The following is an 18,051-nucleotide window of genomic DNA, read 5'->3' as shown; positions in this document are numbered from 1 at the left end:
TGCTACAAGGGAAACACACAAAAGCTGCTTCTCAAAATGGAGTAATAAGCTAGCACTTGGCATAATCTAAGGGGGCTGGTTTTTCTTCAAATCTAATCTGATTACAGAGAGACCAAATTCCCCAAATAAAAGTGCAAGCCATAACAACCCAAAATTTGCAAGAAGAGCTAGAAAAAACTAGCCATAAAAGTTTCAAAAAAAAAAACTGTAAGATGGACTCCACCACAACCGAAGAATGACGGAAGAGAGCCAATAACCACTGCTACAAAGCTAAGGACCAAGGGCATTCCAAAAAAATATACGTAAAAGATTCAGAAGCTGAATTGCACATTGAACAACACAAAACCAGCATAACAGCCATGTGCTAAAGAAAAGAGTTAGTAAGGAGTTAACCATGTAAGACTTTCCAAACAAGATTTTTTCAAGGTTGAATTCGTTGAGACCAAATTACCTTTCCCTAGGGGACCAAAGTGTCAAAATTAAGCAAATGAGAGTATGTCTCTTTCATCGATAAGAGACCAGAAAAAAAAAAAAAAAGCCTAACAACATAAGGAGTCTGTAGATGCTTGTAAAGGGAGAGGAGTAGCACAAATTAAAGCAGCTATATTCAGAAAAATATTAGAAAAAACAACAGGAAAATCCCAATGAGAACCACTAATAAAATCTCTAATAGGAGCATTAATGTATAGTATGAGCTAGCTCATCCAGAATATCAATAAAAGAAATTAAAGGCCTATTCAACCCAGTATCTGATAAAAATGAAATTTAAGAGCCATCTCCATTAATCTATGTTGAGTTCGACGAGATAATAGGGAGAACCTTCTTAAAACCAAGCCAAATAGAAGATTTTTTGCATGTTGATAAGGGAACTAAACTCCAATGCATGAAACGATCAAGCATAAAAAATGTCGTCAACAAAGAAGAAGTAAGCATATCCCAACAATGTTTCAAAAGAAGAGAATGACTCAGAATTAACAAGTCTTTCAACCCTAAACCCTCAAGGTTCTTTGGACGACTACACACCTGCCGAGAAACAAGAGGAACACTATAAGATAAGGTGCAGAGATATTGGAATCAATCTTTGGCTTCTGGGTTGAGGTACAGAGATTGGGTGCAAAGAAGAAGGAAAACGAAAAGAACAGAGAGAATAAGGTAGAGAGATATGGGAAAATGATTAGTCAATAAAACAAGGTAATTAATAATAATTATTATTAAATATTACTAAGGTGAATTATAAAATGATTAACAAAAATTTGAATTCCAAAAATAATTTAATCCTATATTTAGTTCGACACTACACCAAACACTTCATTATCCTTATATTACTTAGTCCATGCCAAGCCAATTCAACTTAGTCTCTGAAACTAGTCTAGTCCGAGATAGTCCATTGCAACAACTGAGTAGCTAAAATCTTTTTCGTCAACTCCATTAGAACTTCCGTCAAAATAAGTCATATGCCACGCACGTGAGGCTGAATCAAGGGGCAACTATAAAAAAGAAAATGAGAAAAATTGTAACAATAGTCCTTCAACTTTAACCCAATTGGAGAAACACCCATCAACTTAACTCCATTGGAGAAATGGTCTCTCAACTTTAACTCAATTGGAGTAATGGTCCGTCAACTTTAATGCAATTTATCAATAGTCCTTCCAACATGACTCATTTTGACGGAATTCTGATGGAGTTGACAAAAATGATCTTAGCTACATGATTTGACGAGTTAAGGGACCAATGATCATGGATTTTTAGTTGCAGGACCGTCGCTCCAATTAGATTAAAATTGAGGGACACTACAATTTACTCAACTGTCGTAGATTAAGGGCTAGTTTGGTATTAATATGCTTTAAATAAAAAAATAAAAAATTGTTTATACTATGCTTGAGAATAAATAGCTATAAATTAAGGTTGTTGAGTATTTGATAAACTTTCTTTTATGAAAGTGCTTTAACAAAAAAAGCACGTCTATGAGTGTTTGGTAAACATTTATATAAATTGTTGTGAATATGTTAAATGACACACCCCGACTGAGATCAGGGCATGCTAGCCGTCATGTAAAAGTGACAGTAACCATGTGCACAGTGCGAAACCAAGCTATACACTAAGTAGATAACATACAAGTGCAAGCGTAATTGTGAAAAAACAATATTCAGAGCACAAAAGGTGGTAATCTGTTAGATATGCCGAAAAATCCTCGAGAGCCACCAACATAGCTATCCAAACTAGAACCTGGAGGGGTGCAAAACAGAAAGCGTGAGTGGGCAAAAACAAAGCTTTTCAAAATTAGTTCAATAACAAAAGTTCCAACTCCTCGCCGTAAAACCCGTATAATGTCCCAGAAAATAGAATATGCACATATATATAACATGCTCAGAAATATGCCATGTCGAATGCCTCTAAATAAAATGCAAGTACTCAGGTAATGTTAATCAATGCCAAGTAATCTATCAGCCAGAGTCACCTAACGTGACCTGTACGGCTGAATCTAGAGCTCAAATCCACACTAACTATACCTGCACATGAGTCAGAACCACCTAAAGTGGTCCGTACGACAAGACTGGGTGTAATTAAATACGCTCAAGTGCTACGATCATGTGAAGACTGGGCGAATAATCGCGGGTCACCTACGAGTCGGAACCACCTATAGTGGTATGTACGACAGAGTTGTGCACCTAACTTGGATCCAAGATGAGCGTGTGGTGTGGGAGGTGAATATCACGTGAAGGACTGTGCCCTATTCTGGGCAGGATCACTAACACCAGGGGTGCAGGTTATGAGCTCTCTATGCATCTCAAATCACTACTAAACACAAAATAAACCATAACTTACCTGTGCGTCCGCAGCACCAAACATATATATATATATATATATATATATGCAACTACTAATGCATAATTAATTAGGCAAACGCAAAGCATGGCATTTAAAACATATAAACGTTTCATTTCATTTTCTGGGAAAATCACAAGTATATAGGTATATACGGAAAACCAAAAACCCACTCACTGGTAAATAGAAGGGTCGTAACCCCCTTGCCTCGAGTGACTGCACTCGTCCTCGGGATAGGTCTCACCTATATGCGAAACAACTATAAAAACGTTAATTTTAAAGCACATAACCAACATTACGAAATAACTTCTCAAACAATGCTTAAATGGGGTATGTGAATACACCATCGTGATCTACTAAACCTCACGAACATCCCCACATTTTTAAAATAATTTTTTGACGTCACACGCGCCCCCATGTGCCGGCCAAGGCACGGCCACACGTGCCGCCCATGCGCAGACACGTGCCTGGCACACTGACAGCGTCAGTTAACCCCGTCAGGAATATTCCGTTATGTTTAACAGATTCCATTAAAGTTAACCTAACGCCGTTAGGAATAATCCATCCAAACTGAAGGAATATTCCGTCGTCTTCTCTGGTTAACCTCCAACGCCGTCGTCTTCGTCAGAAAACTGGGAAATTTTCCAAACTTCATTTCTCACTCGTTTTTCACCCAAATTCGACGAAATTGGTACCAAAATGAAGCTTACAACTAGAGGAACAAATCCTTACCACTTTCAAGCACTAAAACCAACGGAACCTCACCAGAAAAACTCCACCAACTCCGGCCAATCCTGTAACTCACGATCCCGACATCCAAAACCTTCAAACGAACCACCACGAGCTTCCTAAAGACCTTACCAAGCTTCATACAAGCCTGAAATTCCCAAAAACACAAGATTTTACGTGTGCATGAACAATACTCCGAAATGAACCTCTCGGTTCGACATGAAAACGAAGGTTCCCTTACCTGAAATGGGTATGGTTGAACTCCTAAGAACCTCACGAGCACAAAGGTATGGTTTTCTTCCACGATCTGTAACGTTTTTGAGCACTTTGGTTCTTGTCCGTACAAGGAAGAAAGGAAATGGAGAGAGAGATAGGGATACGGGACAAGGAAAGGATGAGAATGAGTGTGGGTGTGTGTGTGGTCCAAAAGTAGGCAACCAACTTCCAAAAACGACCACACAACGAAACAAAAATACTAGGGGCAAAATCGTCATTTCACCCCTACGGTACGAATAATCCGGGACGGGCTGTCACATTAAATAACTAAAAAAGATTTAGTGTAATATAATAATTGCTTAAGAGAATATTGTAGGGGCAAATATTTGTAAAATATGGAGGGGTATACTTGCCATTGAAAATTTCATTAAATGGACAATGATCACTATGCTATGAAAAAAAAAAAAAGAAAAAAAAAACCACTTTTTTTTAGAAGCATGGTAGACCATGCTTCTGTTTTATTATTATTATTTATAAAAAACCATAACCCCAAACTAGCCCTAAAACAAGTGTTCATTGTATTATATTTTAATTTTGTTTTAGAAATATAGTTAATGGAAGTTAAGCAATAGTCCTTGACATGAGCATAACAGCTATTAAAAAATTATATCTCAATTGGTGACAAAAGTCAGATTGTACAAGTGGATTAATCATCTAAACGAAACGGAAATTTATTTGAAATGATATATAAACTTATATATATATTTTTCAATTTATCATATGAACTAAAATTTTAAGCGATTTGTTATACTAATTTTCTATAATTAAATCATTAATTTGACATATCCTAATGCCATTAAATTAAAAAAAATAATAAGTTTGTGTTCAGAGTTATTTCGGACTTTTGACTTTTGACCTTCTTTTTCACAAGTTCTTTACTTCTATTTGGTGCAAACTCAAAAGTTTTGGCTACTTAAAAAAAATATTCTACATTCGTTTCAAAAACTTATGGTGAACTACTAAAAAATGTAAATTGGGCTCACTAACATGGAGTTTAAGTAATTACAAACTTTGAGAATTTAAATCATGTCCATTAAAAAAAAAAGAAAATGGGAGTTGAATGTTCGAAATAACCTCGAAATGTCCAACATAATCTTGAAGGGGATCACGTGGGGAGTTGAAATGTCCAAAATTACCTTAAAAACAAGTCATATGCAAGAAACATGACTTATTTTGGCTGAAAACCTTAACAGTATTAGAGTGAAATGACAAATTAATGATTTTCAAAACTTGATATGACAAGTCTGTAAGTTAATTCTAATATGCATACTAAAAATACTAACCTTGAGAAGCGATTGAATCGAAGCACGAGGATGAATCACGAACACAACAATCAAGCAAAGATCTTCCGCTCCTAGTATACGCGTTATGCACTCCTATATGGGGTAGGGTTTTGTGCTAGAATGTGTGTATAAGAGTGGGGACCTAGGCCTTATATTTATAGGTGAGTATATTAGGTTTCTTGCCCATAAAGAAATCCCTAATACATATCTTTAGCACCTCTAGAATCCATGACCTAATAGGAAAGATATTCCTAATCATTATAGGTTTACTTAACCACCAAGTAATCCGGGATAACCAAATATTTCTTCCTATCTTGTATTCTTAATAAATTAGGACTCCTTAATAGATGTAAGCCCAATAAGAGTCTTACATTCTCCCACTTGGGCGAGACATCTATTCAAAAGTTCTCTTCAGGATCAAGAATCAATTTTCTTATGCGCACAACTTTTGAAGATCATTTGATACCAATATCTTTTCAAACTCAATGTCAAATATCATTAGCTTGTAGAACTATAGACCATGATATTCAATAGAGCAAATACATACCTCTATAATCACATACAAGCAACAATATTCACATAAAGCACTAACAAGTAATGGACACACACACACACACACACACACACATATATATATATATGGCATGTGAGCTTAATGGTGAATATCACACTTAACACATATGGTCCTTTTTACGATCACAAGGTGATCTTCCTTAATGCTTAAAATAAGCCCTTATGTCAAAAGAACAAACTTGATATATAGCAAAATTAGCTAACTAGAATGAAATAAATATGTAGAAACAAAACATATTATTCTTTAACGCATATCCATGAAATCTCAACCAAAAGAAAAATTTTCAAAACTGAAAAAGATAACTAGCAAACAAGAACAACTTGAGCTCTCACTATTCTACAACATCTTCGAAATTTGATAGAACTCCCATGCTTGTGACATGTTTTAGAACATCTACGTTAGAGATAGCTTTGCTCAATGGGTCTGCAATCATGTCCACGTTACTGATATGATCAACAGTAGTGACTCATCCTTGCACCTTCTCTCTAACCTTCAAAAACTTTATGTCAACATGCTTGAGTCCTGAAGATCTCTTGTTGTTTTTGCAAAAGAAAACAAATCCCTTGTTATCATAATATAACTGAATAGGTCTTGATATATTATCAACAACTTGCAGTCTTAATATAAAATTTCTCAACCAAATGCCATGCATCGTTGCTTCAAAACATGCCATGAACTCCACATGCATTGTCGAGACAACTACTGTTTTTTGTTTAACACCTTTCCAGGCCATTGCACCACCTCCAAACATAAACACCAAAACTGGAAGTTGACATTAAGTCATCAGCACATCCAGCAAAGTCGAAATCAGAGTAACCTACTGATGTGTTATATAATAGCACTCAAATCAAACCCTCTTATTGACAATTGTAGTATATATGTAAGTAGGGATCGTTCTAGGTCGGGGATTAGGAGAGATTGCTAATCTACTTGTTGATGCAAAAAATTGGCGAAGACTTTGGTACAACAGAAAGTGTCAAGTTTGTGACCTTCGCTAGGTTGCTATGGTCATTAGTGTGGATAAATATGTAAATGAATAGAGACAAGGAAGCAAATAACACAAGATGTACGTGGTTCACCCAGATTAGCTATGTCCACGAAGTAGCGGAGTTCTCATTAGTTGTGAAGGGTTTACACAAATACTTAGGTTCAAGCTCTCTTTTAGTGAGTTCTAGTGAATAGTTTAGTACACATGACATTAGGGATTATTGTGGGAGAATGATCCCCTTTTATAGAAGAGAGTTTCTAGCTTTGTTTTGACATTGACACGTGTCATGTTGTGATTGGCTTCTGATATCGACATGTGTTGTGCTGTGATTGGCCTCTGATACCGACATGTGTCGTGTTGTGATTGGCCTCCTGTTGGAGAAAAAGTCTTGTGGGTCCTTGACGGTATGCTGTTGACCGGTGCTTAGTAGTTTCGGGATTGGTCAAGTATGGTACAAACAGTGCTCCCCTAAGTTCCCAAGTGAGGTAAGCTCATCGGTTAGGGATTTGCAAGATCCAAGCTATTGAGTAATCACAAAACTTCCAAGTACCGAAGTGTGGTGTCGCCTTTACTTGCCTTCTCTGTCTTGTAAGTAGATGTGGCATCGTCTCTTGGAAATATTTTTCCTTCATCCAGGAGTGGTATCTTTGGTTGGTGTTGACACACAAGGTAATGTATCATTTTCATTTGAAGCTTACTTGTAGTTTCGGGTTTGGTCAAGTGCGATACAAACCATATAGTACTAGTCCCCCAAGTCTCTAAGCGAGGAGATCTGCCAAAGGAGGTGACAGATAAGTTAAGCAATCAAGGTTCCAAGCAATCAGTCTCAGATCGGTAGGTTGATCTTGGGTTCCAGCTGATTGTACTCATTCTCCCTGTCTCTCATTCAGCAATAAGGATAAAGAAAAGAAACAGGGAGAAGAGATGATATGAGGTACTCTTGTTTTTGGAGAAGACAGACGAATCGGCAGGTGCTTTGTTGTACTTGACTTTCTACATGTGTATTCTTGAACTGGGCTGGAAGGTTTTCTGGTTTCCTCTAAAGGTGTGAGCCAACTCCAAAATTTAAGGGTCAAAACAAGTCCGTCATACTTGGAGTATGTTCGATCCTGATGATATGGGATACTTTTGCTGTTTGACAAAGTAGTAGATGTGGTATGGCAAAGCTTTGTTCTTCGATGACGGTGCTAGCAAAAGGCTGTTGAGGCTTCTTGATCTCTTCAATTAGAGCAATGATGCCGGGCTTGGATTTAACTTAGACTCTTCCGTCTGGATTATGCGGTTCCACAAAAAGGGCGTCGTGCTATAGTGATCTGTTCTAGCTCGCCGTTGAACCTTCTACTTCAATCTTTTGTATAGCAAAAATGGTGCGCAACCTTTGCATTTAAATGGTCCTTCAAAGCACTACTTCTCAGTGACTCATCCATGCTTGGCAACTTTAGTGTAAAGAGCCAATATCGTACCAACTGTTCTGAGGTATTTGCCGAAGGAATTTATGATCTTGACAACAGTTGAGGATGAGTACTTGAGAACAATGCTAGGCAAGCGACCAGGCAAAGGTTTCGGGCAATCAGTTCTAGATCGGAAGTTTGATTTCAAGTTCCGACTGATTGCATTCTTTCTCCTTGTCCTGCAGGTAAGAGCAAGGGCAAATGAAAAGACAGGGAAAAAGCATGATATGGGATACTCTTTCTTTCAACCCTAATGATATGAGATATTCTTGCTCTGATGTGGCTGGTTGGCATGGGTATTATCGAAGAAGAAGAAAACGGAGTATTTCGATAGGCTAGATTGGGAGTACCATTTCGGATGTGAGGAAGGGTTAAGCATTTTTTTTTATTTGGCAGGTCTGCCTGGCTGTGGAGGATGGAGGTCAACATATATAGGAATTGTCCCAATAACGAGTGGTAATGTTGTTCCTTTACCCTTCTTGGTCAAAGCAATGCATTGGTCGCTGCAAGGTTCACGTGTTTTAACTTTGTCAGAGCACTTTGAAAAAGTGGTCTGTGGTATCCAGAAAGCTGATGTTGCATGTGAGGATTGTGGACAAATTTTATCCAATGAAATCTGACTTCTCGAAGTTCTGGGAACGGTGCCTCTTTGATTTCTGAGCAGGCAATCTTTTTGGGGATGTGGTTCTCGAGATTCGAAGAGCGGTGCCTCTTCGATTTATGGGCAAGCAATCTTGTTGGGAGTGTTTTCTCAGATGTGAAGAAAGGTTGGGCATTTTTGCAAGTCTGCTTTGCCACGGAGCACAGAGTTTGACACACATAAGGATTTTCCAAAAATCAAACAGTGGTGTTATTCCTTTATCCTTGTGGGTAATAGTAGGGTAACTGGGCCTTCAACATTTACCTGTCTTAACTTTGTTAGAGTTCTTTGGCAAAGTTGTCCTTGGTATCCGAGGAACTGATGTCGCATGTGAAGATTGCTAATAAATTTTAATTCAGGAAATCCGCTTCTCGAAATTCAGAGCGTGGTGCCTCTTCGATTTTTGAACAAGTAACCCTGTTGAAGATCTGGCTCTTTCTTTTATAGGAGCACCAATTAAGTTCAAGGAGTACGTTCAGAAAGTTATTGCTTGTAGGAATATTCCCTTATTTTCATACTTCTGAGACTTACTATACCTCATTTTTTCCTCATCTTTTCTGAGAATGTCTAGCCCGTCCGACAGTCGTTTGGACTTGAATGCTGTAGGAGAGGTAGCCATGTCTCCTCAGGATAACATATGGCACACATCCTTCTTATCTCCTACTGGTCCCCTTACTATTGGGCACTTTGTGATGAAGAATGATATGACCGCTGCAGTGGTGGCCAAGAATCTTTTCACTCCCAAAAGACAACAGACTACTTTCCAAACGATCCGATGAGTTGGCTGTTAAGGATTTTCTGGCTTTCAGTGTTCAGTGTGCAGGTTCTGTGTCTAATATGGCTCAACGTCTATTTGCTCAAACCTGCCAATTTGAATCGTTGGCAACTAAAGTGATAAGTCTCAAACAGGAGATCAGAGGGCTTAAGCACGAGAATAAACAGTTGCACATGCTCGCACATAGTTATTCTACAACCATGAAGAGAAAGTTTGACCAGTTACAAGAATCCGAGGGTTAGATTTTAAATGATCATCAGAGATTTGTGAGTTTGTTCGAAAGGCATTTATTGCCTTCGTCCTCTGGGGATGTACCACATACTGAAGCTCCAAATGACCAACCTCTGGTGCCTCCTCTTTCTAGGGTTCTGCCCAGTACTGAGGCTCCAAATAATCACCCTCCAGTGCTTCCTATTTCTGGGACTTTGCCGAGTGTTGAGACTTCTCCTGAGCAGCCTTTGTGAAGGCGCCCTCCTGTTTGTTTGTTTTGATTCATGTGTATGCGCGTATTTGTAATTTATCGAAGATATCAATAAATAAGCTTTACTTCATTCAACGTGTTGTGTTAAATAGACTAAGGTATCCTTCACTAAGTTCTTTGAATTTTTTATTTTGTTGAAGTTTGCATGTTGAAACTTCGTGGGTGGACCTTGTAGGTTAAAGTAGTGCTCCCTTAATTTCTTGAGTGAGGAAAACTTCTCGGTTGGGGACTTGAAAAATCCAAGGCACTGAGTAGTCGCAAAATTTCTGAGTACCAAGGTGTAGTGGTATATGGTAAGAGTCCCCAAGTCTCCGGTCGAGGGAGGTGTCTTGCTAGTAGGCAATTTTCCAAACAAAACTTCACCATTTTCCTTTCTAAGTGATTGCCCAAAACTCCTCCTTCATATATATTTGGTATGAAAGTTGTTTAGGCCCAAAGAAAGGAAGGCCTAGGCTCATCTTTCTTTCTTTCCTTTTTTTTTTTTTTTTTTTTTTTTTTTTTTTTTTTTTAAGGGTGAAGCTTTGATGTTGAAGTTTTGGTGTTGAAGCTTTTGTGTTGACGCTTTTGTGTCGAAGCTTTGTAGGTGAAACTTTTGTATTGAAGCTTTGTAGGTGAAGCTCTTGTATTGAAGCTTTGTAGGTGAAACTCTTGTGTTGAAGCTTTGTAGGTGAAGCTTTTGTGTTGAAGCTTTGTAGGTGAAGCTTTTGTATTGAAACTTTGTAGGTGAAGCTTTTTTATTTGAAGCTTTGTAGGTGAAGCTTTTGTATTGAAACTTTGTAGGTGAAGCTTTTTTATTGAAGCTTTGTAGGTGAAGCTCTTGTGTTGAAACTTTGTAGGTCAAGCTTTTGTATTGAAGCTTTGTAGGTGAAGCTCTTGTGTTGAAACTTTGTAGGTGAAGCTTTTGTGTTGAAGCTTTGTAGGTGAAGCTTTTGTGTTGAAGCTTTGTTGAGCACCATAAATTGATTTTGCTTCACATTATCTTGATCAAGAGTGTGTGAAGCTTTTGAGAATTGTAGTTGTTCTCCATTGATGAAGCTGTGTTTGATGTTGAAGCTTTGTTTAATGTTGAAACTTTGTAAGTGAAGCTTTTGTGTTGAAGCTTTGTTGGACACCATAAATTGATTTTGCTTCATACTATCTTGATCAAGAGTGTGAGAAGCTTTTGAGAATTGTAGTTCCTCTCCATTGATGAAGCTTTTTTGCTTCACACTATCTTGATTAAGAGTGTGTGAGGCTTTTGACATTTGTTGTTGCCCTTCACTTGTTGAAGCTTTTGTTGGCACCATAAGTTGGTTTTGCTTCACACTATCTTGATCAAGAGTGTGTGAAGCTTTTGAAAATTGTTGTTATCCTTCACTTGTTGAAGCTTTTGTTGGCACCATAAATTGGTTTTGCTTCACACTATCTTGATCAAGAGTGTGTGAGGCTTTTGACATTTTTTGTTACCCTTTACTTGTTGAAGCTTTTGTTGGCACCATAAATTTATTTTGCTTCTCATTATCTTGATCAAGAGTGTGTGAGGCTTTTGACATTTTTTTGTTGCCCTTCACTTGTTGAAGCTTTTGTTGGCACCATAAGTTGGTTTTGCTTCACACTATCTTGATCAAGATTGTGTGAATCTTTGAGAGTTGTAGTTACCCTCCATTTGTTGAAGTTGTTGAATTTCCCAATTCTTTTTTTTTTTTTTTTGGGAAAATTAGAAATTTGAAAATGCGGGAGAGACAACATATACAAATTTTGCTTCCACACTGTTGAGCAAGAGACTGTGATGCAAGCCACACCTTGTAGTAGTCGAAGGTTTGGATGAACCATATAAATTGAATTTGCTTCGAACAGTCTTGATCAAGAGTGTGTGAAGCTTTTTATGAGTTGTAGTGTTTGCATTGTTACAGAGGAGAAATGTTTGAAGCAGATGTAAGAGGGCTGAAGAGCTTGATCTTTGTATACCATGCACTGAAGCCGTTGTTAGCTTGCAATAAGACTTTGTTGGTGACTATAACTCTTGTTAGGCATAAGTGTTCCCCTAGCTGAGTTGTAAAGCTTGAAGGTTTTTGATTATTTGTGAATGCTAGGAGTTCAAATGTACAAGTTGTACCACTCGTCTTCTGGTTGGTGGAATGAATGATGGGTTGCTTTCATCACTTGGTTAGTGGTACGAATGTGAGTTCTTTTACCACCTTTCATCACATTTCATCACCTGGTTGGTGGCACAAAGATGAGTTCCTTCTTCACTTGGTTGGTGGCATGAGTGGCAAGTTGCCAAATGATATTAGAGTACAGGTTGAACATTTTATCACCTGGTTGGTGGCATGAAGGAGAGTATAGGTTGTACATTTCATCACCTCATTGGTGGTATAAAGATGAGTTCTTTCTTCACATTTCATCACTTGGTTGGTGAGAATAAGGGCAAGGTGTCGAGGCACATTGTAGCAAGTGTTGAATGACACAAAGTGTGTTGAACTTTTTCGAAGCACAGTTGGCTTATGTATGGATGTGTTGGAATGTATGATGTTTATGTATGAATGTGTTGGAATGTATGATGTTTATGTTGATTGACATGAGTGATGCTTATGAATGTTTTGCTATGCATAAAGGAATCCCTTGTTTGGATATAAGTCATGTTGACATATACTTAGACTTTATTTCATGTTGTAAGCATTCGTGTTGAAGCTTCAAACCTGAGTGTTTCAGTGATAGGGATGTAAGGGAGTTAGGACCAAGTTGTCTAAATCACCTCGTTATTGAATTGATGCCAAATGGCCTTCATTACATAGGATGCCGAATGGTCGTAGCTCAACACTTGTACAGTATGAGTTTACTTGTAATAGTACTTCAAGTGATCAGCGTTCCATGGATGGCCAAGAGTCTTGCCATCGGAGCTCCTTAGCTTGTAAGAACCAGGGCAACTGATGCCAATAACTTCAAACGGTCCATCCCAATTTGGGCTAAGCGTGCCTTCACTCGGGACTCTGTCGCAGAGTAATCTTTTCTTCAATACCCAGTCCCCCACTTTGAAAGAGCGAGGTTTAATTATTGAGTCATAGTAGTTGGAGATGCGCTGCTTGTAGGCGACATTCCTCAAGTGAGCTTGGTTTCTGTGTTCCTCGACTAAATCCAAGTTGAGGGTGAGTTGTTTGTCAGTTTCACTTTACATATAGTTATGGACTCGGAACGTTGCTTGCTCAAGCTCAACAAGGACAACAGCCTCTGTACCAAAGGCAAGTGAGAATGGAGTTTCTCCTGTTGAAGTCCAATATGAAGTGCGGTATGACCAAAGAACTTGGGCTATAAATTTTGGCCAACAACCTTTAGCCTTGTCCAAGCTGGTTTTCAAAGTGCGCTTGATTATTTTGTTGATGGCCTCAACTTGTCCGTTAGACTGGGATGAGCTGGGAAGGCAAAACATAAGTTGATGTTGAACTTAAAACAAAACATCCTGAACTTCTTGCTGTCGAACTGTCGCCCATTGTCCGTGATTATCGCATTAGGAATGTCAAATCTGCAAAGAATGTTCTTGGAAGTCTTCTATTTTTGCCTCAGTAATGGTTGCCAAGGGTTCTACTTCGGCCCACTTTGTGAAGTAGTCAACTGCAACGATTGCATAGCGAACCTTGCCCTTTCCTGTAGGCATTGGGCCAATCAAATCAAGTCCTCATTGGATGAACGGCCAAGGGCTGATCATAAGAGTAAGAGGCTCGGGAAGAGAGTGATGAATAGTTGCATAGCGTTGACACTTATCACATGAGCGGGATATTCTAATGGCATCTTGGTGAAGTGTTGGTCAGTAATATCCTTGGTGAAAAGCCTTGTGTGCTAGGGATCAAGATCCAGCATGATCTCCACAGACTCTTTCATGTATTTCTCGAATGACAATTTCCGCTTCCGCAGATGTGAGGCACTGTAAGTATGGTAGGTTAAAACCTCGCTTGTAGAGTTGGTCATTAATGATCAGGTAGTAGGTAGACTTGTATCGAATCTGTTTAGCTTGGACTTTATCATTTGGGGGAGTGCCATGAACAAGGAATTTATAAATTGGGGTGATCTAGCTATCCCCCTGTTGCAAGTTGCACACTTCTGTGACCATGGTGATTGGTGTTGCCAACAATTCGGCATGAATTTTTCTCCCAATCTTGTCTTTCACTGCTGAAGCAAGGCGAGCCAAAGCGTCTGCATGATTGTTTGCTGCTCGAGGACTTGGGTGATCTGGTAGTGGAAGTGCTTGAGCAAAAGCTGTGTTTACGCAAAATACACTGCCATGGAGTTATCCTTAGCGTCAAAGTTGTTCATGACCTGGTTAACCACCAATTAGGAGTCACTGAAGATATTAATTTGTTTAATTCCAAGGTGTTTGGCCAAACGTAAGCCTGCTAAAAAGGCCTCATACTCGGCTTCATTGTTTGACGCCTTGAATTTGAAGCGAAGAGCATACTCTATTGCCACTTTGTCGGGGTAGTCAGGACTAGTCCTGCTCCACAACCCTGTTGGTTGGATGAGCCATCAACATATAGAGTCCATACTAGGAGAAATGTTAATGGTATAAGTGAATTCAGCAATGAAATCTGTAACTGTTTGGCCCTTTTCAGCTAGCTTTGGGTGGTAGAAGATGTCAAACTCTCCCAGTGCTATGGCTTATTTGATCATTTGCCCCGAAGTATCAGGACTCTGAAGTATTTATCGAAGGGGATGATTAGTAAGCACGAAAATAGAGTGTGCTTGGAATTAAGGGCGAAGTTTCCGAGCAGACATGACTAATGCTAGAGCTAATTTCTCAATGTTAGAGTATCGTGTATCCATATCTTTTAGAGCCTTACTAGCATAGTAAACAGGTCGTTCGATATTACCATCCCTACGAATAAGGACGGAACTAACTGCTGAAGTTGAGATAGATAGATAGACAATTAGGGTGTCGCCAACTTCAGGTTTGGAAAGCAGAAAGGCTTTACTCATGTACTCCCTGAGGTTTTTAAATGCTTTGCCACATTCATCGGTTCACGTAATGTACTTCTTACTTCCCTTAAGTGCTTTGAAAAAAGGAGTGCATTTGTCTGTGGCCTTAGAGATGAACCTGGTCAAGGCTGCCACCTTTCCAGTAAGGCTCGGGATGTCTTTTGAGGTTACTGGTTCTTTCATGTCCATGATTGCTTTGATCTTCTCGGGGTTAGCTTCAATGCCTCGTTAGCTAATCATGAAGCCCAAGAATTTTCCAGAGCCCACACCGAAAGCGCATTTGTTGGGGTTCAACCTCATTCAATACTTCTTCAGGATGGAGAAGGTTTCAGACAAGTTGGCAATGTGTTGGTCAGCATGTTTGCTTTTAACTAACATATCATCAACATAAACTTTCATGTTTTTCCTAATCTGTTCAGCGAACATTGAATTGACTAATCTTTGATAAGTCGCCCCTGCATTCTTTAGGCCGAATGGCATGACTTTATAGCAATATAGTCCTCTATCAGTGGTGAAGGTCGTGTGTTCTTGGTCTGAAGGGTTCATAAGGATTTGATTGTACCCTGAGTAAGCATTCATGAAGCTCAAGAGTTCACACCCTGCTGTAGAGTCTACAAGTCTATCAATGAGAGGAAAGGGAAAGCTATCCTTCGGGCATTCCTTGTTTAAGTCGGTATAGTCGATACACATTCTCCACAAGATCTTTTGAAGCAGGAGACTTTCCTTGGTCGGATTTTTCTTAACAAAGACCATATTTGTTATCCACGTTGGATAATTAACTTCACGGATGAAGCCTATGCTTTTGAGTTTTTCAACTTCTGCCTTCATTGCTCCATATCGTTCAGCATCATAAGATATTCGCTTCTGTCTCACCGGCTTAGTCTTGGGATCAATACTCAAGCGATGATAGATGATATCGGGAGAGATGCCTGGCATGTCCTCCTATGATCAGGCGAAGACTTCAGTGTTCTCTTGTAAAAAAGAGATCAATGCCAACAGAATGGGTGGTGACAAAGTGGTGTCAATCTTCACTATGCAATTTGCATAATCTTTTGAGATAGAGACCTTCTCCAACTCTTCAGCAGGTTGTGTTTGCTAAGTGAAAGAGTCATCTCGAGGATCGTCAGGTTGATTGTTACCACCGTGAATATTCAAGTTGGCTTTGTCCGAGCTGGTCTTGATAACTTGGTCATGTATAGAAAGTGTTTCTTTGGGTACATGCAAGTGTTGTTGCTTGACTGAAGTGTTGTAACATGACCGTGCACTAAGTTGATCTCCTCTAATGTAACCATTGCCATAGGGGGTTGGAAATTTCATCAACAACATATATGTGGATACCATGGCCTTGAGATCATTAATGCCTGTGCACCTAAAGATGACATTGTATGTCGTTGGGCAATCAACTACCAAGAAGCTAGTGGTGATGGTGGCTGTGTACGAGCCTGTACCGATAGTGAAGGGTAAATGTACGCTCCCTAAAGGTTGCACGACATCACCAAAGAAGCTTATCAGAGGAGAAATCAAGTGATCGAGCAAGTGTTCAGCTACATTAAGTGTTTTGAAAGCTTCAGCAAACATGATATTGACCGACGCCCCCGTGTCTACCAGGATTCGTTGTACATCAAAGTTGGCTATGTGAGCCTCCACAATCAGTGGGTCGTTGTAAGGATAGATGATACCTCTTTCTTCCTCAGGGTAGAAACATATTGGATCCCAATTAGGCTTTTGATACTTGCCTCTCCTGATGTCTTCCACGTGAAACACTTGGTAGCCAGGCTTCAATGTTCGTTCATTGTTTTTCATGGCTCTGTTGGAAGATTCAGATATGGGTGTGCCACCCCTTATAGAATATATCACATTCATTTGGCGTTGGTTGCGATTATCCCTCGGATTGTGAAGAAGGAATTGGTCAATTTTTCCTTCAAATGCCAAAGCTTCAATATGATCACAGAGGGTGATACATTTCTCACCGTCATGGCCATTATACTCGTGGTAACCATAAAACATGCCTGTGTTCTTCGTGGACTTGAAATCTGGCTCCCTCGGCCTTGGCTTTGGTATCAAGTGAGTTATACTGGGGTAAATGGCCGTGCATGTGGCGTTCAAAGGTGTGTATGTCTCATACCTTGGGGTAGGACCATTCTTGACACGTGTTAGGCCCACTACATTGATTGCTTAGGGGCGGGTATTATCGTGGTGATACCTTTGGTTATTGCAATAGTGCCCCTTACTCTTTTTATTAAAATAAGACTGGTGAGGATGGAAGTTTTTCCTCTTGCCTTAAGAATGATACGCCTGTTGACTTGGCGAGGTATTAGGTAGGGCAGGGGAAAGCGTCGCTGCTGTTTGGAAGGTTGAGGTCTTCTCATTCGGTTGGATTTGGCTTCCACTCCCCATTTGTTGATAAGGGATGGCTATAGAGAGTTTCCCTTGATATGTCCTTGCCTCGGCAGAGGCATGGTTATAAGCATGTGCCATTACCTCAGAGTAAGTCTTCCAAGTGTTAGCATTGATCATGTACTTGAAGAAACAGTCACGTAGGTCTGCCGTGAAGGCTTTAAGGGCGGTCTTGTCATATGCCTCAGCGCAACGAGAATACTCATGGCTGAAGCCGCCGGCATACTTTCGTAGTGACTCATCCGGCTTCTGGCGAATAGTGTACAAGTCATCTGCGGAATGCAAGCGATCTGTCTGGAAGATGTGTTGAGAGACAAATAGTTTCCTTAGTTCCTCAAATGAGTCTACTGTCTCAGATGGAAGATGGCAATACCAATTCAGAGCTCCGTCAGAGAGGGTAGAGGGGAAAAGAAGACATCGTTCTTCGTCAGTGTGCATCCGGTATGCCATGGTGGACTCAAAGAGGTTAAAGTGTTCAATCGGGTCCTCCTTTCCAGTGGAGAGTTGTAAGCTAAGCTTCTGCTTTGTCTTTGCTTGGAGGGGGTGTCAAGGATCCTCCTTGTAAGAGGGCCAGGCCTAGGTTGGTTCCAGTCAGGTATTTCGGCCTGACGTTCGGCCTTCAACTTGTTTACTTCCTTAGGGAGTTGTAGGACAAGGGGGTCCTAAGTGAAGTCAGGTACTACT

At 39.7% G+C, this 18,051-nt stretch overlaps 1 protein-coding gene across 1 annotated transcript; it reads right to left on the bottom strand.

The window, feature by feature from the left end:
• Positions 1 to 16,065: 16,065 nt before the first annotated feature.
• Positions 16,066 to 16,977, bottom strand: LOC125468813. The gene has a single exon (XM_048565269.1). It carries the CDS (start codon positions 16,975 to 16,977, stop codon positions 16,066 to 16,068), a length of 912 nt encoding a protein of 303 aa, XP_048421226.1.
• Between the last annotated feature and the right edge of the window lie 1,074 nt (positions 16,978 to 18,051).

This window comes from the organism of the source record quoted next, unplaced genomic scaffold (assembly GCF_019419815.1).
Source record: "Pyrus x bretschneideri cultivar Hongxiangsu unplaced genomic scaffold, Pyrus_bretschneideri_v1 Contig4, whole genome shotgun sequence".
Classification (NCBI taxonomy): domain Eukaryota; kingdom Viridiplantae; phylum Streptophyta; class Magnoliopsida; order Rosales; family Rosaceae; genus Pyrus; species Pyrus x bretschneideri.
This window is presented reverse-complemented; position numbering and strand designations above follow the sequence as displayed.